Genomic DNA, 27,139 nt, shown 5'->3' with positions numbered 1-27,139 from the left:
GGTGAACATCATTTCAAAAAAAGACCACAATCAAGATTGAAGACGTTTATTATTCACAGGTCTTAAAGGAAGTATACAGCACACCTGGAGGGGCTACATGAGGAGGCTAAAGCAGGATGCAACTGAATGGCAGGAATCCGGGTGGAGTGCTTTGGTGTTTCTCAGCTAAGTCCAGATTATTCAATTAAAACCAAAAAGAAAAAAGTTTTGGGAAGCTCTGAAGATATCTAAGAGGCATTAAAAAGAGGACCGAGATGCAATGGAAACTTGCTCACAAGGGCTGCTGGAGAAGTCATATCAGGAACTTGTATTTACTTGTGACTCTGTGAGCTCTTATCTAGTGTATGTACAAGCAGGAGGATAGTGTCAGTTCAAGGCTCCTTAGACACACAAAGTAAATGCCAAAGCAGCAATATCATGGAATAGTTTAGCTAAACTCTCAAAAATACTCTTAATCTTTATTGTAGCCATCATAATATCCCAGTAGTTACAATAAGGAGAAAAAGATGTAATACACAAATTGTGGGGGGAAATGGTCTCATTATTGTAAACTATAGAAAGGCTTAAGGCCATTGGGGAAAGGGATTGCTAAGGATTTCATTCCACTGTTACCAAATGGTATATTGTTACCTACAACTTTGAATAAGGTGGGATATTTTGATGTTGGTGGCAGGATAACACCACATTCATTACACAACAGTGTCAACATATTCAAATTCATTCACTTTTATTAATAAAAATATATTAAGTTCACACATAGTCTATCCAAATAAAGCATTGCAACTCCACTGTATCATCATTGGTCAAAATACACATTATAAGCATTCAAGAAGCATTCCTATTCTTCTGACAGAATAATCTGAGAGCTGTGCTTCCTATAGTTTTCAAGATGGAGGCTAATTATTTAGTGAGGATAGAGACACAAGAATTTTATGCACTTAGGGATGAGTTATCTATACTTTTCTCAGGTATTTGTAAAAACTTCTTTATTTCAACCATATCAAATAATATTTATGACATCTATCTATGGCCACTATGAAGATACATCAGGATTTTAATGAACTGCCACCTTTTTTTCCTTAAAGAGCAATTGGTAAAACTACTTAAAATTCATAGTGCTCCTCCATCTTTCATTAATGCAAAGAAATATGTCCTGACACCTACTTCATGGTGACTTACATTAACATTCTACGTCAACCACAATCAGCATCTTCATTTAGATTTCCTTCATACAGTGTAGTTAATCTTCATGGAAAAGTGAATCCCACATAATAATCAAGGGCTCTCAGGTCTTTCAGGGAGCAACAATCAAACCCCATGATTCACATACACACTAGAAATAAAGGCATAGCATGAAGAGATTTACAAAAGATTTCAAATAGTCAATCTGATACACTGTGATTATACTTCTCCAAATATCCTTCCACTTGGTACTTTGAAGCATAATAACCAGTAAATCATCTAAGTTTATTAACTCTGAATTATTCTCTATAAGCATTCTGATTTAGAATAATATAAAAAAAGAACTATTGATATCACTTTCTACTGACATTTTAGATTTCATTTTAGATTACATATGTGCCCAGATTTTTCACTTCTTTAAAGTTACAATCCAAAATAGAATCTGTGCTGCTTTCTGAAGTATGTATTTGGAAATGGGTCTTTCATCATTTATTAAAAATGTAGAACTTCTGGGGCTGGCCTGGTGGCTCAGGTGGTTGGAGTGCCATGCTCCTAACTCCGAAGTGGCAGGTTTGATTCCCACATGGGCCAGAGAGCTGCGCCCTCTACAGCTAAGACTGTGAACAACAGCTGTCCCTGGAGATGGGCTGCTGTGAGGAGCCGGAGGTTGGCGTGAGCTGCTGGGTGCTGCTGAGGGCTGCTGTGGGTTACCAGGAGCGGCTGGAGGCTAGCGTGAGTGGCTGGCAGCCAGCATGAGTGGCTGTGGGCTGCTGTGTGCTGCTGAGCTGCTGTGAGTGGCCAACTGACAACCAGTGACAGACTGCCTCAGCCAGGGGGAGCGCAAGGCTCATAATACCAGCATGGGCCAGGGAGCTGTGTCCTACACTAGACTGAGAAACAATGGCTTGAACCGGAGTGGGGGTGTTGAGGGGTGGAGGGGAGAGGAGGCAGAAGTCGGGAAAAAAGGCAGAGCTTCTCTCCAATGTGTGTTCTCTGATACTGACTAGACCGTAGTTTCAACTAAAGGGTTTGCCATATTCTTTAGTTTTAAGGATACTCTCCAGTATAAATTCTCATGTGTCAATTAAGATGTGAATGCTGAATAAAGGCTTTGTCATTCTCTACATCTGCACTATTGCTCTCCAGAATGAACTGACTATCGTCGAGTAAAGCTTGAGTACAGGACAAAAGCAATGCCACATTCTCTACATTTGTGGGCTTCTCTCCGGTATGAATTCTCTGATGTCGAGTAAGTTTTGAGCACTGGTTAAAAGCTTTGCCACATTCTCCACATATGTAAGGCTTCTCTCCGGTATGAATTCTCTGATGTTCAGTAAGATGTGAACGCCGTTTAAAGGCTTTGCCACATTCTCTACATTTGTAAGGCTTCTCTCCAGTATGAATTCTCTGATGTTGAATAAGGCTTGAGCACTGGGTAAAGACTTTGCCACATTCTATACACTTGTAAGGCTTCTCTGCAGTAGGAATTCTCTGATGTCGAGTAAGGCTTGAGGACAGGACAAAAGCATTGCCACGTTCCCTACGTTTGTAAGGCTTCTCTCCAGTATGAATTCTCTGATGTCGAGTAAGTTTTGAGCACTGGTTAAAAGCTTTGCCACATTCTCTACATTTGTAAGGCTTCTCTCCGGTATGAATTCTCTGATGTTCAGTAACATGTGAACGCCGCTTAAAGACTTTACCACATTCTCTACATTTATAAGGCTTCTCTCCAGTATGAATTCTCTGATGTTGAGTAAGATGTGAACGCCGCTTAAAGGCTTTACCACATTCTTTACATTTGAAAGGTTTCTCTCCAGTATGGAATTTCTCGTGTCTATTTAGATTGGATAACATACAAAATATGCTCCCACAGTGATTGCATTTGTAAGGTTCATCCCCAGTATGAATATTCTGATGTTCAATAAGATTTAAAGATTGGCTCAAGGATTTGCCACTTTCACTACATTTGTCAATCTTCTCTACAATATGAATATTCTGATGTATATGGTTTGAACTTTGATCAAAATTGTTCCCACATCTATAATGGTTCTCTGGAAGCTGAGTTCTCTGATGTTTACTGGGATTTGACCCTTGGTTAAAGTTTTCCCAAGATTCATTGCATTGATAACTTCTCTCTCCATTATTCATACTCTGGTAATCATTGAAAATAGGAAAGCCTTTAGTGAGAACTCTTTAATTTCATTACACATGTACAGTTGTTTCCCATGAACTATTCATTAATACCTATTGAACCATGATGGTTGTATAGACCCGCCCATGTTCATGAAAAGTATAGACTTTGGAACAAGGGATTAATTCTTGGTGGAAGAATAATGAATCCTTGGTTAAGGGCCTCTCACATTTAGTATTTCTATCTTCATTTTCAAATCTCTGATTTTTAGAAATGTTTGAAGGTGTAATCCAATGGTACATTTTAAATAATTCAAATGATTATTTACAATATGAACTAGGTGACTTCCCTGATTTTTCAAATTTCCTTTCAGACAATATGTATATTTTAAAAATTGCTGTTGGTCTTTAAGTTCAGAAACATATTGCTCTGCAAACATAACAAACTGACTGTGAAAGTGTTCCCAAGATGTTTTATATCCTTGATCTCTTTTGGCAACAAGGATTCTATTATGGGTCATTATCCCAGTTTGGTTATATCTATCATAATAACCTTTCTGCCCTTCACATTCTCCCTCACAGTCCCAGTCTTTTATTATGTGTAAATTCTCAAAGCCACACCTTCCGTGTCTTACCAGTAGCATTTTGTGGAATGAATCTTCTATGCCTGGCTTTGGCAACAAGCCCTGGGTGTCATGAGAAGATACAGCTGAAAGATACCAAATTATCACACTTACTACACTCAGGTAAATACACTTTAAATTCTCATGTACAAAATTAATACTGATAAGAAGACTTAAGAAAGATGATAGAAGAGGAAGCACTAAAACTTCACTCCTCCATGGAGATGTAAACTTACCACAATTACTGACCCAGTTGCCTTTTTCAGTACTCTAGAAGCCAGTAATGTGATTATAGAACCCCCAGGAAAGTACAAAATGAGGAAGAGTCACATCAAAGAGGGAAGAAAAGTTGCTAACATTTGCCAACAATAGCTGCTCACCCTCCCTGACACACCATGGCATGAATGAGAGAAAATTGCCAATTCCTGGGTTCTTCTCAGTAGAGAAATAGATGAGTGTGTTCAATGATCTGGTTTTTCTTGTAGCTGCATGAGGGACTGATTTCTGTTTTGCAAGAAAGGAGTGGCAGCACCTCTATATGCTTGGTGGTGGCCACTAAGAAGAAAGGTGAATAATTGTTCAATCACCAGAGAGACTACAATACTGAAGACAGACATCAGGAACAGGAAGATATCATGGGCTCTAAAGAAGAAACAGAAAATATTTTAAACTGGGAAAATACACACACAAAAAAATCCACAAAGAATACACATTCCAGAACTGGTTTGACAGGCCTTAGAGTATCTAACCCAGCTGATTTTTATTTGTGTTGTCCTGTACAGAAGCAAGTTCATAAAGCCTGAAATGATCCCAAATCTCTTTGGGATCATTGTGATCCCAAAAACCGTATGTTTGGTTGTTTCTTATGATCCCAAATCTCAACAAAAATCATAAGGCATACAGAGAAACAAGAAAACATGATCCAATCAGAGGGAACAAAACAAATCTCCAGAAATTGGCCCTAAATTAATGGAGCTCTATTAATTATCTGTAAAAGAATTCACAATAACCATCTTAGAGGTGCTTAATTGCGGAAGACAGAAAACAGACAGACAACTAAATAATATCAGGAAAGCTTTGCATGACCAAAATGAAAACACAAAAAGACAGAAAGGATTAAAAATAAATAGTGAGCTGAAGAACATGATACCTAAATTTACAAATCCACTAGAAGCATCAACACTGCACTTGATCAAGCAGAAGAATAAGACAACTTGAACACACTTCATTTTAAATTACTGACAGAGCAAAAAAAAAAAAAAAAGTGGAAAAGTGAAGACAGCCTAAGGGACTCAGTGAGAGGAGAGGAGAGTGAAAAGGGCCAGATAGCTTATTTTAAAAATTAATGGCTTAAATTTCCCTCATTTGAAGAGATATATAAACAAAAGCTCTTCACTGAGTTCTAAGTAGGATGAATATAAAAATAGCAATACAGGGACACATTATATTCAAACCACCATGAATCACAGACAAAAAATGAATCTTGAATGCAGGGTGAAAAAAAGCAACACGTTGTGTAAAAGACAGCTCCTGTAAGATTATCAGTGGTTTCTTAGCAGAAACCTTATAGGAAAAATGTGACATAAAATATGAAAAGTGCTGGAAGAACAAAAACTATCAACCAAGAATACTACAGCTGGCAAACATGCCCTTCAACAATGGAGAAATTAAGACTTTCTCAGATGAAAAACCCCGAGAAATTTCTCACCATTAGACTTGCCCAAGGGAATGCTAAAGAAAGTCGTTCTAGATGAAATAAAAGTATTCTAAACAACAATACAAACAATATGAAAATATAAAGCTCTGGTAAATGTAAATATATACACAAACAAAAAAATCTGTAGTATAATGATGAACAATCAATTTAATTTCTCCTACAGAATTTTAAAAAGCATTAAAATCATAAATATATGTTATAGAATACACAATGTAAAAGACATAATGTGATATTAATAACAAAGTGTGTACAAGGCTGTAGATGTAAAGTAGTAGAGTTTGTGTATACAGCTGATGCTATCAGCTTAAAATACACTGTTATAACCTTTAAATGTTTTAAGTAACCCCATGGTAACCACAAAAAAATATACCTATAGCAGGTACTCAAAAAGGAAATGAGAAATCAAAGCATGTCACTACCAAAAAAATAAGTAAATAAAAGAAACAGTGGAACACAGTGAGAGGAAAAATGGAACAAAATTGCTATAAAAATATTGCAGAAAAATTTAAATGATTATAGGAATCCTTCCTTTCTGGTAACACTTTAAATGTAAATAGATGACTCTCCCCAATCAAAAGACAGAAGTTGGCTACATGGATAAAAAAATAAAATCTAACTAGATCACTTTAGTTCTGAGAACACACATAGTATATAACTAAAATTATAGGAATAGGTGTTCCATGAAAATGGTAATCAAAAAAGGGCATGGGTGGCCATATTAATATCAGACAAATACAGTATCAAAAATGTCACAACACAAAGATAGACATTGTATTATTATAAATGGGAGAATTCATCAGGAAGCTAAAATAATTATAAATATGTATGCATATAACATCAACGCTCCAAATATAAGAAGCACACGTGACAACAGAAATAAGAATAGGAAGCCATATAAGTCAATACCCCAATTTCACCTGATAAAAAAAACAAGAAAACCAAAGGCTGAATAAGGAGAGGATTTAAACAATACTATACACTAAATAGATATAACAGACATATACAGACCGTATCACCGAAACCACACTAGAATACACAATCTTCTCAATCACACATGGAACATTCTCCAGTACAGATCATCAGCTAGTCCACAAAATAAATCTTACCAAATTTAATAAGATTGAAATCATATAGGTATCTTCAGACAACAGTGAAATAAAACTAAGAATCAATAGCAGATAGAAACTCAGAAATTCCACAAATATTTTGATATTGAATAACACACTCTACAACAACGATTAAAAAAAAAGGAAATTAGAAAATATCTTGATACAAATAAAATGAAACACAATATACCAAAACTTATGGGATTCAGAGAAAGTAGTACTAAAAGGGAGGTGTACAGAGATAAGCGCTTACATCAAATAAACAGCATAACTTTACAGCTCAAGGAATTAGAAAAAGGAGAGCAACCTAGTAAGCCCAAAGGTAGAAAAAGAAATTTTTAAAAATTGAGCAAATATAAACCAGAGTATGACGAAAATAAGAAAAAAAAAGGAATATTAGGTTTTCTTGAAAGGATAAACAAGTGACAAACCCTTAGATAATTAAGAATAAAATAGAGGACAATAAAATCAAAAGTGGAAGCAGAGATGTTATAAACCATGCCATAGAAATAAAATAATTATAAGAGGCTACTGTAAACAATTATATGCCAAAAAATTGAAAACTACAACAAAATACATAAGGTCACAATCTATTTAGACTTTAACATGAAGAAATTAAAAAAACAAAGAACAACAAAAAACCCTCAGGAGACCTATCTAACTAGTAAGTAGATTAGAACAATAATAGTAATTTTTTAAAAGTGCCAAACAAAGCAAAGCCCTGGAACAGATGAAGTCACTGGTGAATTCTAGCAACATTTAAAGAAAATTGACACTATTTCTCTCCATGAACATTTCCAAAGATTAAAGAGTAAAGATATTATCAAAACACTTTGTATGAGGCCAGGATTAGCCAATATCAAAGCCAAACAAAGGCACTACAAATAAAACTATAAGCCAGTATCTGTGATTAATATTGATGACAAGTTCTCGATAAAATATTAGCACACTGAATTCAAAAGCACATTAAAAGAATTATACGGGGCAGATGCGTGACTCAGTTGGTTAGAGCGAGAGCTCTGGGCAACAGGGTTGCCGGTTCGATTCCCACATGATCCAGCGAGCTGCGCCCTCCTCAACTAGAATGAAGACAACAGGCTGCCGCTGAGCTGCCGCTGAGTTCCCAGGTGGCCAGATGGCTCAGTTGGTTAGAGCGAGTGCTCTCAACCACAGAGTTGCCAGTTTGACTCCCACAAGTGATGGTGGGCTGCACCCCCTGCAACTAAGACTGAACAACGGCAACTGGACTTGGAGCTGAGCTGCGCCCTCCACAACTAAGATCAAAAGGACAACTTGACTTAGAGCTGATGGGTCCTGGGAAAAATACACTGTTCCCCAATAAAGTCCTGTTCCCCTTCCCCAATAAAATCTTTTGAAAAAAAAGAAGAAAAGTAATTGGTAAAAACCAGTTCCCAAGGGGTGTAGCTTTAGAAAGGAAATTAAAAAAGGCTTAACACAGAATTCCTCAGCAATGTGCACAGCTGTTCCCAGGCCCATAAAGCGATGGAAGAGTACCCGGATCACGCGGCCCTCACAGTCCACGGGGAGGACTTTCGCTCTCACTGCAACTGTGATGGGAGATCCCTGGGGCAGAAGGAGAATCCTTAGAGGATGGAAGAGCAGGGTAGGTTGGAAAGGAGCTGTCCCTCTGTGACAGCAATAGAAGCCTCACCCTCTCAAGTATCATTTCCACTGAAGCAGATCTTTCCAAGCCATACTTTAGTGTGTGGCATCCCTTGTGATCTTTGGACCTCTCACATATACCATCTGCTTCCTTCATTCTCACCTATCGTGTTTCCCTGAAAATAAGACCTAGCCGGACCATCAGCTCTAATGTGTCTTTTGGAGCAATAATTAATATAAGACCCGGTATGTTATATTATGTTATGTTATATTATATTAAAGACCTGGTCTTATATTATATTAAAATAAGACTGAGTCTTATATTAATTTTTGCTCCAAAAGACACATTAGAGCTGATGGTCCAGCTAGGTCTTATTTTTGGGAAAACATGGTACCTCGGTGGATGGCTATTGTCGTTTTTCTCTTCAAATCCCAGGGCTCCTTCATTTGCTCCAGAGAGGTGACCAGGTCTGGCTTGGAGACAGCAGGACCAGTTTAGTATAAAAAGGAACATGAGTTTTGATGGAAAATCTCCAATTTCCAATCCAGTATTACGCTCAAGTGAGAGGAGAGGACACTGTAAAGTATTAGAATATTCTAGAAAATGATTTCCCAAAATATTATATTCTAACAGCACCTTTAGGATACCAGAAAACATTTAAAGTTTTCAGATCCTGAGTTCCCCTTCCAGGTACATCATGAAGCCTTTCTTTCTACACCAGCAATCCCCCAATTTGTACCTTGAGAGCAGGGCTCTGTAACTCTATCATATAAAGCAGAAGCTCCCAGGAGACATTCTACTGATGAAGGAAACAAACCCCTGCGGGTGGAATAGGAATTCTGGGAGGAAGTCACTCTCACCCAGGGAGACCAGGTTCTTGCAGTTCTCGAACATCACGTCCATGTACAGTTTCCGCTGAGCTGGGTCCAGGCACTCCCACTCCTCCTGAGAGAATTCTATGGCCACATCGCTGAAGGTCAACAGTCCCTGAAATAAAAGACATTTACCAAGTGGCCACAGGCAGAGTTCATAATGTGACCCAATATGAAAACAAAGAGTTAAGAGAACTGGTTCTGACCGAGGAGAATATCCTGATTATCCAATAAGTTCGTTTTTGACACAGTAACATTCTCTGATGTATTTTCTAACTCTTGAGAAAAGACCATAACATATGATCCACAAAACCACTGTAGAGACTTTCCTTTCCTAAAAGATAAATTGTGAAAATTAAGGCAACAACACAAGCATACCCACTTTCGAGTGTTGTATTTGTGTCACACAGTATAAAGGGTGTATATTTCTCAGGTAGAAAAGTCATAGTGAGAAATGTAAAGTACTTCTCAAATTTTAACGTGTCCAACAATGCAGACTGTGATTCAGGAGTACTGGAGTGGGGCCTGAGTTTCCAAAATTTGAACAAGGTCATTTTTAACTAGTGACACCAATGTTTCTGGTCTATGTGCCACACTTTGGACAGCACAGAGAGAGAAAATATCATACAAGACTTTGAACTGAAACAGTTATATGGAATTTGCAGGTCTCATTGAATAGGACGGATAGCAACCACAATCCTTCTTTAAAATATCCTATACACTAGGTATTATTCTAACCGTTTTTTATATATTAATTCTTAATACATATAAGTAACCTGACAACAATGATACTTCGTCTTATTTTGTGAAACATCCATTAAAGGTAGAGCCTGGGTGTTACTCCAAACTTTATCTAGAATTTATGAAAAAGAACACAGACCAATATGCAGAGACAACCCTCATAAATGTTCACAGCAGTTTCTGTAACTGAGAAGAACAGAAACAAATTAAGAAGAAACAATAGCTCAAATAATGTTAACATTTTATGAACAAAGACAGACATAGAAATGGAAACTATGAACACATTAAAAGTGACAAAGAAGAAACTTTTCATGTCAATGAAATCAAGATGATTTTCAACTGTGTTAATCTCATAAATCTTCGTGGATGACACTCTTTGTTATTTTATAATCACACAAGGGAGATGAACACACACAATGATATAAAATAAGTTAGAGCTATTGTTTCTTAGTCTTTTATTGCTTTGAAAATTTGTGCTGAGCTATATTTTAGAAATTTAACACAGTTGAATAAATATGACTGTTGTAAACTTGTTTGAAAATACAAAAAAGTGATGAAGAGTATGTCTGTGATATGACTGTGGAATATAATGGAAATTTATAGGTCCAAGACCTGACTGATTAAAGCCTCCACTTGCCAGTATCTCCAGTAAACAAAAGTGAGAGCTTTCATTCTGCAAAGAAAACAACAAACAAAGAGAAGCTAAGAAGGGAGTTTCCAGATGAAATGTGATAGTTTATGCATATCTCAATAAATACCAATGAGACCCTTATTAATGATAAAGGAAAAAAAGTATTAACCTTATTATACTACAGGAACCTGGCAGAGAGCACCTGAACCACATGAAAATCGAGTGTAATGCAACTGAAATCAGATGACTTGAAAATACGGAAGGACATTTCATCTCAAAATCAGTTTTATGCACATTTCAATCCACACATACCTCCCATATTCTGTAAATCTAATCAGTGCATTTAAACAGGGATAAAGATAAACTGGAACTTGAAGCAAACATCAATCAGTCTAGGGGCTATGGAAGGAGCTAGGCCTTAAGGAAGTTATCGGCTCTACTAATAGCACAATGGATCCCTAAAGGAAGAATTCTATATTTATAATAAAGCTCTATGGTTCTAACTTCCCCTTCCCTTCTATAAATACCTCTCCATTTTGGCACGCAGCTTGCCATGTTTGCATGCACTGGGTTGTGACCTTTTCTTTTTCCTGAATAAATCCTTTTGGTGATGAAACACCTAGTCAATACTATTTTTCAGTTGACAATAGCAAGTCTTCATTGCCAATGTAGTAAGCACGTCTCTTCTAATTACTCTTCTTTTTCAGAACTTTCTGAGCTATTCTGACCACTAAATGCCATCCTGGTTAAATGTGCATTTTCTTCAACCTGTTAACAGAGCAGATGTTGCATCCAGATGATTCTAAAACCTATATTTCCCTTCTTTACAGATACCTGAGCATCTGACCCCATCCCAATAGGAATCTTGGACATCAATGCATTCCCATGTTGATCTGTCACAAAGGGAATGTTTTACTAATTGAAGGTCATTAATTCATGGTGAGAATTCTTCATGCCCTGTAGGGAACCTGGATAGAGAGAATGGAGAAGGCTCTGGGACAGAGGAGAGAAGTGCTGTGAACAGCTGACCATAACAATCATAAGAAAACAAGTAGTTGAAAACAACCGCATGAGGCAGGAACATCAGAAGTAGAGAATTAAAGGTTTGCAGTTCTAAATCCATGGATTTTAGGAGGAAATGCAGACACAGCCTCTGACCCGGGATAGAACGTTTACCTGAGAAGCAGCCATTTTGTCCTCCCTCCGCCTGCTCTGGGTCGTTTTCTCAGGCGATGTTAAGGTTGAGGAATCACATCTGCATCTTGAGAACGTGCCTTCAGAGGCGCCAGCACAGCCCCTTCATCTGTTTCCTCCACACCCACAGACAGAAAGGCCTTGAAACGCTGAAAAGACCACGTTCTCTGGTCCTGTCACAGGAAATTCAGGAAAAATGAGCTCCTACGTGAAGACCAAACAGTTTTTTCTTTCCTGTCTTCCCTTGCTCTCCCTTCCCACAGACCTGCACAAATTCTGCTACAGCAGTGAGAATGGGGGGTGCTCTCCTGCCTCTCTCAAACCCAACAGACCAAAGCCGGTTATCAACTCTCACAAAGGTGTGTGGGAACCTCCAGATAAACCCTGGCCTCACCTTAGAATCAGCTGGAGTACCTTCTTAAAATGACAATAAAGGTACACCCAGACCAGTTGACCAACTCTGAGGGGAGGGAGCAGGTAGGAGATGTTGTTAAAACTCCTCACAAGATCCTAATAGGAATCTGGGTGGAAAATATTTAGCTAAACATTTCTTCTGATGCTTTAATGTGCAGACAGACCCCTTGGGGATCAGGGCCCCCCTCTAAGAAGCAATGATTCTGCCCTGGCGCCCATGAAATGGCATCTTTAGTTCCCTAGTGGTGCTGACCTTGTTCCCCCAGACATGTTTTCAGTAGCACTGGGCTAGAGATATCACACAGTGCACACCTGAGACCTCTTAGTGTGAGGCGTTGGAGCAAGAACTTCTAGAAGGGCAGTTTCCTAGGACTGATTCCTAATGACTGGGCTAGTCCAGGAACGGGTGTAGCCAGGTGGTTAGGTAGTGTGCAGGTGCGACAGGGGAGGCAGGAATCATTTGGTGGCATCAGTGTTGTGTGAGGGACCCACCCTCAGAACTCTTCCCCAAACTACCCTGAGTCCCCAGGTTTTTGCGCACCCTCCCCTACTATGGGCCACATGGAGTAACAAGACAATCAGCAGGGTGACGGCCTGTATGCAGATGAGTGGAGCCTCCATCCTGAAGTGACCAGGAGCCTGAAGGTGGGTACATCACAGTTTAGTTCGAAAATGAACCCATGGATGGGAATGCAGATTGGTGCAGCCGCTGTGGAAGGCAGTGTGAAAGTTCCTCAAAAAAATTAAGAATAGAATTACCACACGACTCAACAATCCCTCTCTTGGGTATCTACCCAAAAAACCTGAAAACATTTTTTCGTAAAGACATATGTGCTTCAATGTTCACTGCAGCTTTATTTATGGTAGCCAAGACATAGACACAACCAAAGTGTCCTTCGAGAGATGAATGGATAAAGAAGTTGTGGTATATATACACAATGGAATACTATTCTGCTATAAGAAAATATGCACTAGTACCATTTGCGACAACATGGATGGATCTTGAGAGTATCATGCTAAGCGAAGTAAGTCAGACAGAAAAAGTCGAGAATCATATGATTTCACTGATATGTGGTATATAAAACTGAAAACAAAAGAACAAGACAAACAAATGAAGAAAGAAAAACTCACAGACACAGATAATAGTTTAGTGGTTACCAGAGGGTAAGGCGGGAGGGCGTGGTAGATGAGGGTAAAAGGGATCAAATATATGGTGATGGAAAGAGAACTGACTCTGGGTAGGGAACACACAATGTGTATTACGGAATTGTACACCTGAAAATTATGTAACTTTACTAACAATTGCCACCCCAATAAACTTTAACTAAAAAAAAAAAAAAAAAAAAGAAAAGAAAAGAAAATGAACCCATGGAGCAGTGGAGGACAGATTAGCAATCTGTACTGGAAACGTTTGCAAAAATGCCATACATGCATATTTGAGATATACAATGGAAGTGGTATGTTTAGTAATAAAGCAGATTGTAATTGAATTCACAGAGCACAATTTTCTTCATTGCTATTTGCCTGTGAGTGTGTGTGTGGTGTAAGTTTATGTGTGCAGGTGTTTTATGAATTGTGGTGACACAAATTGTTGTCCCCCTGCACCCGTTTCAGGTGCCTGTATTTTCTCACTTCTTTAAAGTGCATTGATTAAGATCCTTTTTTTTTTTAAAGCCTATCTATTTTTTAAATATTCTTTGAGAAGTCAGAATCTTTTAACATGTTGTCTGAAATAGTTGTATAATGCTCCACATACCACTGTAGTTTAATTTTTTAAGACTTTTTTTTAAGAGTTTTCTGTTCACAACAAAATTGAGAGTAAAATCCTTCCAAAGTGAATCTTTCCAAAGTAAATCTAAAATAAAATGAAGCAAAATCTTTTGTAACAGAATTTTTACATGTCCTAATTTATTAGAGGACAGTGGGGGGGATGTGGCTTTCCTGGGTCCCAGCAGCCAGGGCCATCATCTGATCAATGACATAGCACTGATTTAGATGCCACCTGAGGCAAAGTAGGAGAGGGACAAATTCCCTGGTCTCCTCTACCCTCTCCAGTCTCTGCTACGACCTCCCTGCGCCTGTCACCGCCCAAAGGAGAGTAGTCTGGGCAGTGTCCCTGTGTCCACTGCAGAGCAGGTGACAGGCAGACAATGGGTCAGAGAAATTACAAGCAAATGAGGGGCAGAGATTCTAAGAAAGAGAAACCACTGCCCATTACACCCTCCAGGTGGGCAACTTGGGACAGGATAGAAGACCAACCCACAAGACCTCTCTCCAATAAGGTCCATCTCTATCCCACAGGAGAGTCACACATCCTGTGTCCTGGTAAATCCTGGGACTAAGTTACTTCCCACTACTCTGAAAAGTCAGAAACACTGCCAAATTCTCCCAATATACCCCGGGTTCTATACCTTCTTCCACCATGAAATGACATGTGAGGGCTCCCCAAAGCATTGAACCACAAGGGTTAACAATGACAAGTCAGTGAAAGGAAGTACACTTTTTAAAAATTGCATCCTTCAGAAATGAATTCACCGTCCCAAGCTATCTGCACCACCGCATTCACTGAAGCATTATTCACAATAGCTAACACATGATATAACCTAAGTGTTGGAATACTATTCAGCTATAAAAAGAAGGAAATCCTGCCATTTGCAACAACATGGATGCACCTTGAAGGCATTATGCTAAGTGAAACAAGTCAGACAGAGAAAGACATACTGTGTGATATCACATATGTGGAATCTAAAAAAGGCAAACTCAGAAACAGAGATCTGATTTGTGGTTCGGACAATTGGGTGATGGTAGTCAAAAGGTTACGAACTTCCAGTTGTAAGTTCCAGGGATGTAATGTACAACATGATGACTGTAGTTAACAATACTGTACAGTATACCCTCTTATCCTTGGTTTTGCATGCCTTGGTTTCAGTTACATGCCATCAACCAAGGTCTGGAAATGTTATACAGAAAATTTCAGAACTAATTCAAGATATTTTGAGAGAGACCACATTCACATAACTTTTACTACAGTATATTGTTATAATTGTTTTATTCTATTATTAGTTATCATTGTTAATCTCTTACTGTGCCTGATTTATAAATTAAACTTCATTATAAGAATGTATAGGAAATATCAGTATATACCAGGGGTGCCAAAAAAGTGTATACACATGACTTTTACATACATTTTTTTGGGATCTTCTGTATATAGGCTTCAGTGCTATTCGTGGTTTCAGGCATCCACTGGGGGTCTTGGAACATATCCCCTGCTGATAACGGGGGACAACTGTATTGTATACTTCAAAGTTGCTAAGAAAGTAGATCTCAAAAGTTCTCATCACAAGGAAAAAAATCATAACTACATGAGGTGATAGATATTAACTAAACTTATTGTGGGAATCATGTCACAATATATAGATATCAAATCATGTTATAAACCTTAAGCTTATCCAATGTTATATGTCAGTTATATCTCAATAAAACAGGGAAATATTTTTAAACCTCAATGAAACTTAAAAATAAATAAAATGCTCAAAAAATAAAAATAATCACTAAATAAATAAAAAATAATTGCTTCCTTAAGACAATTTCATTGTAAATAAAGTTAAAGAGAAATTAAATTTAAAAATTTAAATGTACACTTCATTGTCTCCAGATATGAGAACCATTAATCAGGGGTGTCTTTACTCAGTGCTTCCTCCAGTGACAATAGAGAGAGGAAACTGTCTGGGATCTGGAACACCTGGATTTTGCTGAAGGACAATTCATAACCATATTTATCTATATATGTATAGGTGCTAGGTATTAAATTTTAATCAAAATTTAACCAACAATGAATTAATTTATTATAAACATACTTTCCCAGTAATGCATGAATCCCTTCGTTACCCTAAAGCAGGGGTGTCCAAACTTTTTTCAACGTTTTTTACCAAGGGCCGTATGTGATAAAATACACAAACAGCCGGGCCACTCACTTGAGGGGAAGTATGTATTGCCTCACCTGGTTTATTTAAGTAAACTAAACATATTTTTGGAATTTGCTGTGGGCCAATAAAAAATGGATTGCGGGCCACAGTTCACCCGCAGGCCGCAGTTTGGACACCCCTGCTCTAAAGAAACGTTCCTCATGTAAGGCACAGCAAGGAGATGGCCATCTATTAACACAAGCCAAGGAGAGATGCCTCATGAGATATCAGCCCTGCGTGCACCTTGCTCTTGGACTTCCAGTCTCCAGAACTGTGAAAAACTACATTTGTATTTTTAAACCACTCAGCCTATGGTATTTGTTTATGGCACCCCTAGAAGACTAACACAAAGTCTATTTATCTGATATGTGTTTCACATGCTACTTATTTCTTTGGTTAAAATGAAATGGCATGCATTTTTTCTTTTTTCTAATTTAATCCACATATTTTAGCTGTATATCTTGAAAAAGCATTCAACTGAATATACAAAAATGTGTCTGACATTAGCAGGAACAATTAGTCTATTGATGTTCTATATATAATAATGGATGCATTTCTGATTAGATTTACCAATTTGTCATGTGTATCTTTATTACACGTGTTTTATGTTCTTAGTTTTTCTATCATCAGTTCTGTATTGTTTTTTTAAATAATTCTATATTTTACCACTTGGAGTTTATATATTCGTCATTTTACTTTTTTTTTTTTTTTTTTTTAACATTTTAAGCCACTTTACTGAAGTGTGATTAACATAGAAAAAGCTGTACGTATTTAATACACAGAGCAGCAGGAGATAAGAGCGGCGCACACCACCTGGGAACAGGGACTGGCACCAGGTCACGACCTGGGGACATGAACAGACTCAGAATCTCCAGCACCTGCCTTGTTTGGGTAGGTGGCCCAGATTTATCCTGCCCTGAGAAGAGGAACCCTGAACCAAGAGAGTAACTAAAAGACTAGAACGACGACTCCCATAGAGTTGACAGAAGACAACACTGAGACATCCCTCTCCCCCCACCCCACCCAGCAAAGCCACTTTGGATCAGAGCAAAGGCAAGATTCACAAGCTAGGTAAGCCCTGCTGTTGCTGAGGTCACAGGAAGATGCCACATGGTTCCTGTGGAAGCCACAGCCGCAAGGGACAGAGTCGAGACGAAAAGAAAAAGGAGGTTTCATGCCCAAGGAAGCCATTCAGAAATGAGCTTTCAAAGGCTGCGCCTTTTTCTTGCCTTCCTCATTCTCACTGCCCACCCTCCTCCCCAGCCCCCATATACCCCTCTCTATCCTGGGAGGTAAGACCTGTTTCCAGCAAACCTAAAGCTCCATTTAAGGAGCGGATCTGTCAGTCGTTCAGGTCTAAACCAGCACCCCAGCACCAACATAAACGGAGGATCGATGCTGACAAATGCTGGGAATCCATTTAGTGCAGTGAGTCCTTCCTATGGTTTCATTACTCAAAACTCAGACCCCACCCATGTCAAGCACCATCTAACGCAGCACATACAATAGAGATTTAAGAATATGGTATCTGGACCTAAATACAAATTCTGCCTCCATCACTTGCAAACCTTGAGCAAATGGCTTCTCATCACGATACCTCAGCTTCCTCATCTGAACAACAGGGATAATCACAGTCCCTGCCACCTCAGAAACAGGGCACACACCCCAAGCACTAAGCACGGTGCCAGGCCCAAAAGGTGCCGCTGACAGACAACAGCTATGACCTCAGCTCTACCTGCCTATGATAAATACGCTTTTCATCACTCATCCACCCTTATTCACCAAAATAAAACAGGGATGGCATATTTGATCTCTCACTGTCACCTACCACCCATGATTGATGTGTGAGCCTCACACCCTAGGCCCACATTGTCCAATACATGTGGCTACTGAGCACTTGAAATGTGGCCGGTACAAATGGACGTGTGCTGAAAGTGTAAAAGACACACTGGATCTCGAAGACTTCATGTGAAAAAAAAAAAGGTAAGATACCTCAATAATCTTTATATTGATTACATGTTGAAATAACCTTTTGGACAAAATTAAATACATTTAAATTAATTTCCTCTGTCTCTTCTGACGTTTTAAAATATGGTCACTATAAAACTTTAAGTTACGTACGTGGTCTGCACCCGTGGCTGGCATTCAATTTCTAGTGGACAGCACGCCCACAGGCCCTTGAGTAAGAGAAACAGCGTCTTCTTATTCACCTTCATATGTCAGTGTCTAGCATGTGCCTGGCACACAAGCGAGGTAGGAAACATGTTTCAGAGGTGGCTGGATGAAAGACGCTCTCCATACTTGTCCTGGTCTTAAAAGGACCCACTACTGTCCTCACATCTAACTAGGTCGCTCTTCATTCCAAATATTTCACAACCGGTAAGGCCCAGGACACACCAAATCAAAAGGGACGCAGTCGTGGTGGCTGGAAAGTGGCCCTGGACCACACAACCACTTGAGTTGCGGGCCTGTAATTGTACACGTTAATAACCCAGAATGCTGGAGCTTAGACACACTCTTTTCCCTGCCAGCCCAAGTCACCTTGCAAAGCTCACCTACATGGGACATTCGCCGTGTTCACTCTCCTTCAATACCTCACCTCGTTTCCTGTTAACCTGTGTCTGGTGAAGCAGCCAAGCAGTCCACCTTGTTTTGAGCACGGGCTCTGTTGAAGGGCCTTCAGTTTTGAAACAACCGAACATCCCAACAGAAATTACCCCACTGTGTCCCATTGGCAGTGGAAACGATGCCCGAGCATCCCCAGACCACTCCTACTGCCACGTGAATTAGGCGCTGCATCTAATCTGCAGGGCTTTGTGTGCCAAAAAACATGGAAAGCAAATGCTGCCTCCACTTCCTAAACTGGCCTCAGCCTAGTGAAGACGGTCTGGGAAGAGACGGCATTTCGCATAAGGGTGAGGAGCCTGGGGTCTGGAGTCAGCGTCCTCATCTGTACAGTGAGATCGATAAACTTACCTACTTCACTGGACTCTTGTGAAGACTAACTGAGGAAAAGTGTGAAAGTTTAGAAAAACACCTACTACAGAGTAAGTGCTAGGTAAACAGTAGTTGCTATTATTGTCATTGTTTTACAAAAATTAAAGTAGCATGAACTTGAAAAGTGGGAATTCACCCTTCGCCAGCCACAATGATACTGTTTTTGTAGCAAACTCATTCCCATCTCTGGGCCTTTGCACTTGCTGTTCCCTCTGTCTGCAATGCTCTTCTTCGAGCTCTTGGCACAGCTGGTACCTCTTGCTCATTCAAGTCAGCTCACGTGACTCCCCCTCAGAGGCCTGGGAGGACTTCCCTGACTGCAAGCTAAAGTAACCTCCTTCCTCACTACCGGCCTGCCCCATCAGCCACTCTCTAGCCCCTCCTCCAGTCGTTTCCTGCATGATACTTAAAAGCTTCTGAAATTACCTTGTTTATTGTGTGCCTCCCCAGCTGGAATGTAAACCCTAGGAAAGCAAAGATCTTGTCTGTCTTGTTCCCTGCCTACGGTTTTACGCTTTTAGCCACTATGCTATACTGCCTATGTACCAGGATGTTTACGGGACGTGTGTTAAGGTAAAATCCCAGAAACCTAAATGTCCAGCAATAGGGGAATGATGAACTAAAGCGTGGTCTCTCCATACTGAAGAATGGGAGTCTAGCTGTTAAAAAGAATGATTCAGATCTGTACGTAATGACTTGAAGGGAGATGGCCTAGCATTAATTGAAAAATCAAGTTACAAACATGTGTGGCTTGATCCCTACGCCTCCCTTTTTGGCAGTAATGAGGGAGAAAAAACAATATATATATACATATATACACACGTATATATATATACACACATACATATACATAAATATAGGTATATATCTCCATTTAAGCACAGAAAAACGTGAGTCAGAGCATCCACCCAAATCACAAAGGGCAGACAGCATATCCATTTTGTTCACCACTATTTCTCCTAAACCTAACAATAAATACTTAATAAATACTCACTGTCTGAATAAATGCTTATCTCTGGAGGATGGGATTTTGGAGTAGAGGGTGGCACCATTATTTTCCTTATACATTTCTGTATTATTTGACATATTACAAGGAGCATGTATTTCTTTGTGTAACTTTTTAAAAGCCAAATTCAACCCATTCTCATGCACACAAATTAAGACCATGACCAGCGCAGCACGAAACAGAAGCAATACCTGCCTGAAGGAAGCGCAAATGTACCAAATGGTCCAACAGCCTCTCATTCTAACAGATAAAAAGAAACACTTTTAAGGCAATGACTGTTTAATTCTTTTACTAAAATATAAATAAGTTTAGATTTTGCGAGTTAAACACATTGAACAAGGTCAAGCTGTTACCATAACCACATTTTTAAACCTAAATTTGAAATATATCAGCAAAATACGTTTTACAAAAAAAAAAAAGGCACCAGTCACTGCACATTCTAAATTCCATTTTTGATTTACCACCTAACAACTGCAAAATAGGCTCACATTTAACTCTTAGACCATTCCACAGAGACTGCTAAAAACCATGTGCTGTTGTCACTAACAAGACCAAAAATTTTTTAAAACTCACTGTTTTATTCCCTCAGAATAAGAAAAACAAAAAAACACTTAGGTAAGTTTGGGGGCCATCAGAAATTTGATTGAGACCACAGGTTTCCATCATCAAATGAAACAACAGGTTTCTGACAACAGACTAATAATCCTCAATGGAGACATAATAAATTCCCTTCCCAACCTCTCTTCCCGTGTGTGTCCTGCCTCCCGAAATGCCAGGATGGCCACCTTCCCATACAGGATATTCTAACCCACTGACAAGGTACGACTTTTCAGAAAGAAATGAATGATTCAGCCGAGCTTTGACAGGCTAAAACTGTAGAAATGGGTCCCCTGAAAGCAAAGCTTTGACACCACACCTGTGGCCATTGCAGTCTGACTAAATCCATATTGTCTTCTCTGCTCCTTACTAATACAATGTTTTACATACATTAATCCTGGTGACTTAAAAGAAACAACTCAACCTAGTGGGAAAAGGCCACTTTCAGTAGTGGCCAAGGGGGACTTCCAGTGTCCATGAGATGGGAAAACAAGAAGGGGCAATGAAATGGTGTTTCTGTGAAATGGCAGCTCCATCCTTCTTGCCAATCAACTGGACCTGGGAAGGCTGGGAGAGAAGAGGATCAACTCCCGGACCCCCCACCAAGTTTCTGGCTTGGGCAAGCCGAACAATGTTGACTCATTTCCCGAGATGGTGACTACTGGTTCTGGGAGGAGAAGTTTGGGTTGAACATATTGAGTTCATGGTGCCCTAGGGACACTCACCAGGGGACATCAAGCAAGCACAGGCTCCAGATCTGGAGCTGGAACTCAGGGGGCTAATATGGGTTTGAGACAGAGTCAAGTGCTGGTAGCATTGGGATGGTACATAAGGCACTGGAGTGAATGTGCGGGCTTGCAGGGGAAGAGTGAGTGAGTGACTGAGCTGGAAGCTGCTGAGAGCAGCTCAGCACCATCTCTTCTCATGCCTTTATACTACAGTACGTTCCACAATACAACCTCTACTGAACAAAAATGGGGGTGGGGGCAATAACCTTGTCCCTGGCTCTGCCCTGTAAAAAAGCAGCAAAGGCCTATTAAGAAAAAGATACGTTTTTTAGGTGCTTATTATACACCAGGCCCTGTGCTAAGCACTAAACATGAATTATCTCCTGGGATCATCAAAACAACCCTGGCACAAAAGTCCCATGACTATTATTTCACAGATGGGACACTGAGGCTGGGAGTGAACATGTGGGGGAGCTCAGGGCTGTCATGTCACAGCCCACAGCTAGGCAGTGTCTGGACCAGATGGAGAACATTGAAGAACAATTGTAATACACAAGAGCTGCTACTTAGTGAGAGAATACAACCTCAGCAAATTTTTACAACCCTCTCAGGCTGATACTGTTATCCCATTTTACAAATGAGGAACCTGAGGCTGCAGGAGAGGAAGTCAACTAGACCAGTTTTGAGTCTGGCCCACTGGGAAACCTCCGCTATAGCCAGAGCCCCACCCTCAGGGGGTCTCTGGGACAGTGAAAAAACGCTGCATAAATGGTATCGTTTACTGAACACTGACTACAGTATGTGCCAGCTGCTGCTCTAAGCACTTTACACATGGTATTCTCATTGCATCCTCAAAACAACTCTATGAGGTGACTACTATTAAAATCCCAATTTTAATGACAGGAAAATGGAGGCACAGAATGGTGAAGTCAGTTCACAAGGTCACACAACTAGTAAATGGCAGAGCCTAAATCTGAACTAGGGTCTCTGCCTTCCAAACCAAATGCTCTTAACAAAATAATTTCAGCTGGGCGGGTCTGGTGGCTCAGGTGGTCGGAGCTCCATGCTAAAGTGGAAGTCACGGGTTCCATTCCCACGTGGGCCAAGGAGCCACGCCCTCTACAGCTAAGACTGTGAACAACCGCTGTCCCTGGAATGGGTCTGCGGTGGGCTGCGCTGCGGTGGGGTGCAATCGGCTGCAGTTTGCTGCCATGCGCGGCTGGTGGCCAGCGTGAGTGGCCGGCAGCCAGCGTGAGCAGCCTGCAGCTGGCTCAGCCAGGGAGAATGGAAGGCTCATAATACCAGCATGGGCCAAGGAGCCAACCAGACTGAAAAACAAAGGCTCAAGCCGGAGGGGCGGGGGTGGAGGAAGGGGAAAAAAAATAATTTCACCTAACAGCAGCCACTCTGCATTGAACGCTAACTATGGACTCCACTCTTTACATGCCACCCTCAACTAACCCTGCGAGGTCGATAATACCTTCACGCCATTTCACGCCATTTCTCCGGAACTAACAATAGCGCAAACACGTAGTAAGTACCTTCTATGTGCCAAATGCTTTATTCGCTAAATTTCAACATCTCAACAGAACCCTCAGCAAAAGAGAGATACTCGCTTCTTCCCCGGTTTTACCGGAAACTGTGCTTCGGCGCGGTTTCCCTAGATAGCTGCTCCCAGTGAGCAGAACCAGGACGCGAACCCACTGCACCCCGACTCCCACTCCATGCTTTTCCGCACAGCGCGGGGTAGCACGTCTCGAAAATTGAGCCACGCGGGTACGAGTACGGCCAGGTCCCGGGGGCGCGAGTCCCGACGCCGCCGCCCCCACAGCCGGTGCCCACACCCGGCCATCCGCCGGGTTGCCAGCCCGCGCTGACCCTCAGGGTCCGAGTGGATACCGATTCCCCGCCACCCTTGAGTGAAGCAGCCCCTGCAGCTGGAGCCACATACCTGGGCGTCCCGGCTGCCCGCCCCGCGGGCCCCACGACCTCGGCGTTCGGCCCCGCGCGATTCGCTGAAAACACCGCCAGCTCCAGTGGCCTGAGTGACTTCCAGGCTGCCCACTTCCAAACCGCTTCACGCGAGGCCTCCTGGGAACTGTAGTTTTGCCCCAGGCGGCAGCAAACTGAATAAAGCCTGCCGCGCGAGTGCTGCCGGGAGTAGCTTCAGCACCGCACCGCCTTCTGGGAATGGTAGTCCATTTGTCGCTTCTGTGCTGCTCCAGTCTCCAGAGCACTCCCGCAGACCCGAGGGGCGTGAAGGGTGGAGGCGTGTCTTCTGCGTATTCTAACCCGCCTGCAGCGCTGCACGTTCTGCGAGGGCGGTTTTTCTCCTTCTCCCATCCCTGTCCACCTTTTCCTTCCTTTCAGCAAACCCTCTCCCTCCCTCTCCGCCTGGCGTGAGGTACTTACCCCGAGGATGCGAGCCTAGAGAGAGGTGGGGACAGCAAAGCCGCACGCTAGACCCCCAACGGAGCAGAGCAGCGGCGGAGGGCGTCTATGCGCGGTCGCGCACTCACGTTCGCCGACCGACTCTGGCCCTAAGTGCTGCGGTCACCGTGGGGAGGACTTTTTTTTTCCTTTCGAACGCGCGTGCGCGCGGGGACTCCCGCTGGTCGTTTTCCTGCCAGCCTCGCGTCGTGAGCACACGCGCTCACTCCCCTCTCCTGTGTCTCTTCGCCCAGCGCGTGGCTGGGGGCTAACCGCTGTATCGGCGGACTACACCCGCAGCATCCCCAAGGTCGCACCTTCTAGGTCTGGTCCTTCAAATAGCATCTCCTGGGTGTCGCCACACACGCCGTACCAGTCCCTTATTGAGAGTCCTGTCGTCTCAGGTAATAGGTTCAGTTCGCCCCTCCGGGAAGCAGACACGGTCCCCTTCCAGCCCACGCAGAGGGCCGCGGGACGCCCACATAGGTAGGGACTGAGGTGTGGTCTCCTTTCCCGTCCCAGGGAGCTCCAGAGCTTTGCCTTCCAAGGCAGCCTCAGGACCATCACCCAGAGGGGGGGCCCTGGAAGCTCTGTTATCCACCATTCATTCGTTGCTCTCACGCTATGAGGAAATGTGTTTATTGAGTACCTATGGCCTGGGAACTTTTGTGTAATTAGTCCATCTACTGACATAATCAAAATCCGACCCTTTTTTCAAAAAATGGAAGTTGGGACAGTTAGCTCAGTTGGTTAGAGCACCGTGCTCTTAACAAGGTTGCCAGTTCAGTCCCCACATAGGCCACTGTGAGCTGCGTACTCCACAACTAGGTTGAAACAACTACTTGACTTGGAGCTGATGGGAAAAACACACCTTTAATAAAAAAAAGTTAAATTAAAAAAAGATGTTGCTACTCCTACTCCATAGGGGTTACCAGAGAGAATTGGCTGGAATAGCAAAGACCTCTGGTCAAGTGAACTCAGTCAGTATCTACCCTTCCCTCTTCATCCTTCCCAGAAGTTGGTCACTAAGACTTGAAGCTGAGAAGCTATATATCTTGGGAGAGGGTAGGGGTTATTCATCTGCTCATTCATTAAAAACGTATTAAGCACCTACTTCATGCCTGGTTGGATGATTATGGGGACGCAAGACAAATCAAGACAGACTGGGTTCCCACTCTCGAGGAGCTAAGTCCAGTGCAGGTATCAGACCACCACCCAACAGTGACAATCTAAATCAGTAAAATTCTAATAGAAATATGCAAGCCACATACGCAATTTTAAATTTTACATTAGAAACTCCGATAAGGGGCTAATATCCAAAATATACAAGGAACTCATGAAACTCAACAACAAAAAAACAACCCAATTGAAAAACGAGCAGAGGACCTGAAGAGACATTTCTCCAAAAAGGACATACAAATGGCAAATAGACATATTGAAAAATGCTCAACATCACTAATCATCAGAGAAATGCAAACAAAAACCACAATGAGGTATCACCTCACCCCAGTCAGAATGGCTGTCATCAACAAGACAAATAGTAACAAGTGTTGGAGAGGCTGTGGAGAAAAAGGAACCCTGCTACACTGTTGGTGGGAATGCAGACTGGTGCAGCCGCTATGGAAGGCAGTGTGGAGGTTCTTCAAAAAATTACGAATAGAATTACCATATGACTCAGCAATCCCTCTCCTGGGTATCTACCCAAAAAATCTGAAAACATTTATACATAAAGACACGTGTGCTCCAATGTTCATTGCAGCTTTGTTTACGGTGGCCAAGACATGGAAACAACCAAAATGTCCTTCGATAGATGAATGGATAAAGAAGTTGTGGTATATATACACAATGGAACACTATTCGGCGGTAAGAAAAGATGATATAGGAACATTTGTGACAACATGGATGGATCTTGAGAGTATGATGCTAAGCGAAATAAGTCAGACAGAAAAAGCAGAGAACCATATGATTTCACTGATATGTGGTATATAAACCAAAAACAACAAAAGAACAAGACAAACAAATGAGAAACAAAAACTCATAGACATAGACAATAGTTTAGTGGTTACCAGAGGGTGGGGGGGGGGGTGGGAGATGAGGGTAAAGGGGATCAAATATATGGTGTGGAAGGAGAACTGACTCTGGGTGGTGAACACACAATGGGATTTATAGATGATGTAATACAGAATTGTGCACCTGAAATCTATGTAATTTTACAATTGTCACCCCAATAAATTAAAAAAAAATTTACATTAGAAAATTAAAAGAAACATGAAATTAATTTTAATAATTTATTTAAACCAATATATCCAAGGTAACATGCTTAATGAAAAAAGATTTACATTGCTTCAATTTTGAAATTGAAGTTAATTGAAATTAAATTAAAACTGAGGCACTAACAAAGATATTCATTCGTGGCATAGGTTGTCATGGCAAAAGGTTAGAAACCCAAGGTCCATTAATGGCAGTTTGGATAAGTAAATGATAGGTTGGTCACACAGTGGAAACCATGCAACTGGCAACTGTTGGAAAATGAGACAGTTATATGTATTAATATGAGTTAATCCCTGAGATAAATTGAGAAAAAGGTGCAGAACAGTGTATAAAGCATATTAACATTTGTATAAGAAAAATAATATTTTTTACATATATGCTTGTGTATGTACAGAACAACTGTTTAAAAGACAACCAGTGTTACCTTTGTGGAGGGGAAACTAAAGAACAGGTGAGCAGGTATGTTCCTTAATATGTTTTGAATATTTTTACTACGTCCATTTAAAAAAATGGTTTAATTAAATGGAGTGTGATAGTTTAGACATAGGGTCATCGTAACAATTAAATGAAACGTGTAAAATGCCTGCCTACCACTTTACAACGTAGTCAGTTCTGGATGCCATCATTATTCCCAGGTAACTCTGATAATGCATGTTTATCAGCCTCAAAAGTTGTTTATTTCCATAAAGATAGTTGAGTGCATTCACAGCCCTAGCTGTGAAGCCACGTGGAAAAGCTAGAGTAGCATTCCCAGGCCCAGGGACAGACTTCAACTCCTCATCATTAAAGTCAGTCAAAAATGTATAAGTAAGTAAGGCAAGATCGCCCTCTGGCTTTACAGCTGACTTTACAGTCAACTAATTAGGTCCTTCTGATTCCAGCTGTGCTTTCTGCACCCCTATCCCCAAATG

General features: G+C 41.0%; 1 protein-coding gene across 3 annotated transcripts; it reads right to left on the bottom strand.

The window, feature by feature from the left end:
- Positions 1-30: 30 nt before the first annotated feature.
- On the bottom strand, positions 31-24,103 carry LOC109458073 (uncharacterized). 3 transcript variants are annotated; one of them, XM_088800678.1, is made up of 5 exons: positions 23,940-24,103; positions 11,803-11,993; positions 9,243-9,369; positions 3,948-4,021; positions 31-3,333 (listed from the first exon to the last, which is right to left on the bottom strand). In XM_088800678.1, exons 2-5 carry the CDS (start codon positions 11,815-11,817, stop codon positions 2,263-2,265), a joined length of 1,287 nt encoding a protein of 428 aa, XP_088656804.1. In that variant the 5' UTR covers positions 11,818-11,993; positions 23,940-24,103; the 3' UTR covers positions 31-2,262. The 3 variants fall into 3 exon arrangements, with proteins under 3 accessions (XP_088656804.1, XP_088656803.1, XP_074171914.2); XM_088800677.1 differs by lacking the exon at positions 23,940-24,103 and adding an exon at positions 23,479-23,873; XM_074315813.2 differs by lacking the exons at positions 11,803-11,993; positions 23,940-24,103 and adding an exon at positions 9,461-11,774.
- Between the last annotated feature and the right edge of the window lie 3,036 nt (positions 24,104-27,139).

Source organism: Rhinolophus sinicus, chromosome 8 (genome assembly GCF_057876585.1).
Source record: "Rhinolophus sinicus isolate RSI-liver-muscle chromosome 8, RSI-T2T, whole genome shotgun sequence".
NCBI lineage: Eukaryota > Metazoa > Chordata > Mammalia > Chiroptera > Rhinolophidae > Rhinolophus > Rhinolophus sinicus.
Note: the sequence above shows the minus strand (reverse complement) of the source record. Positions and strands in the feature narration are given on the sequence as shown.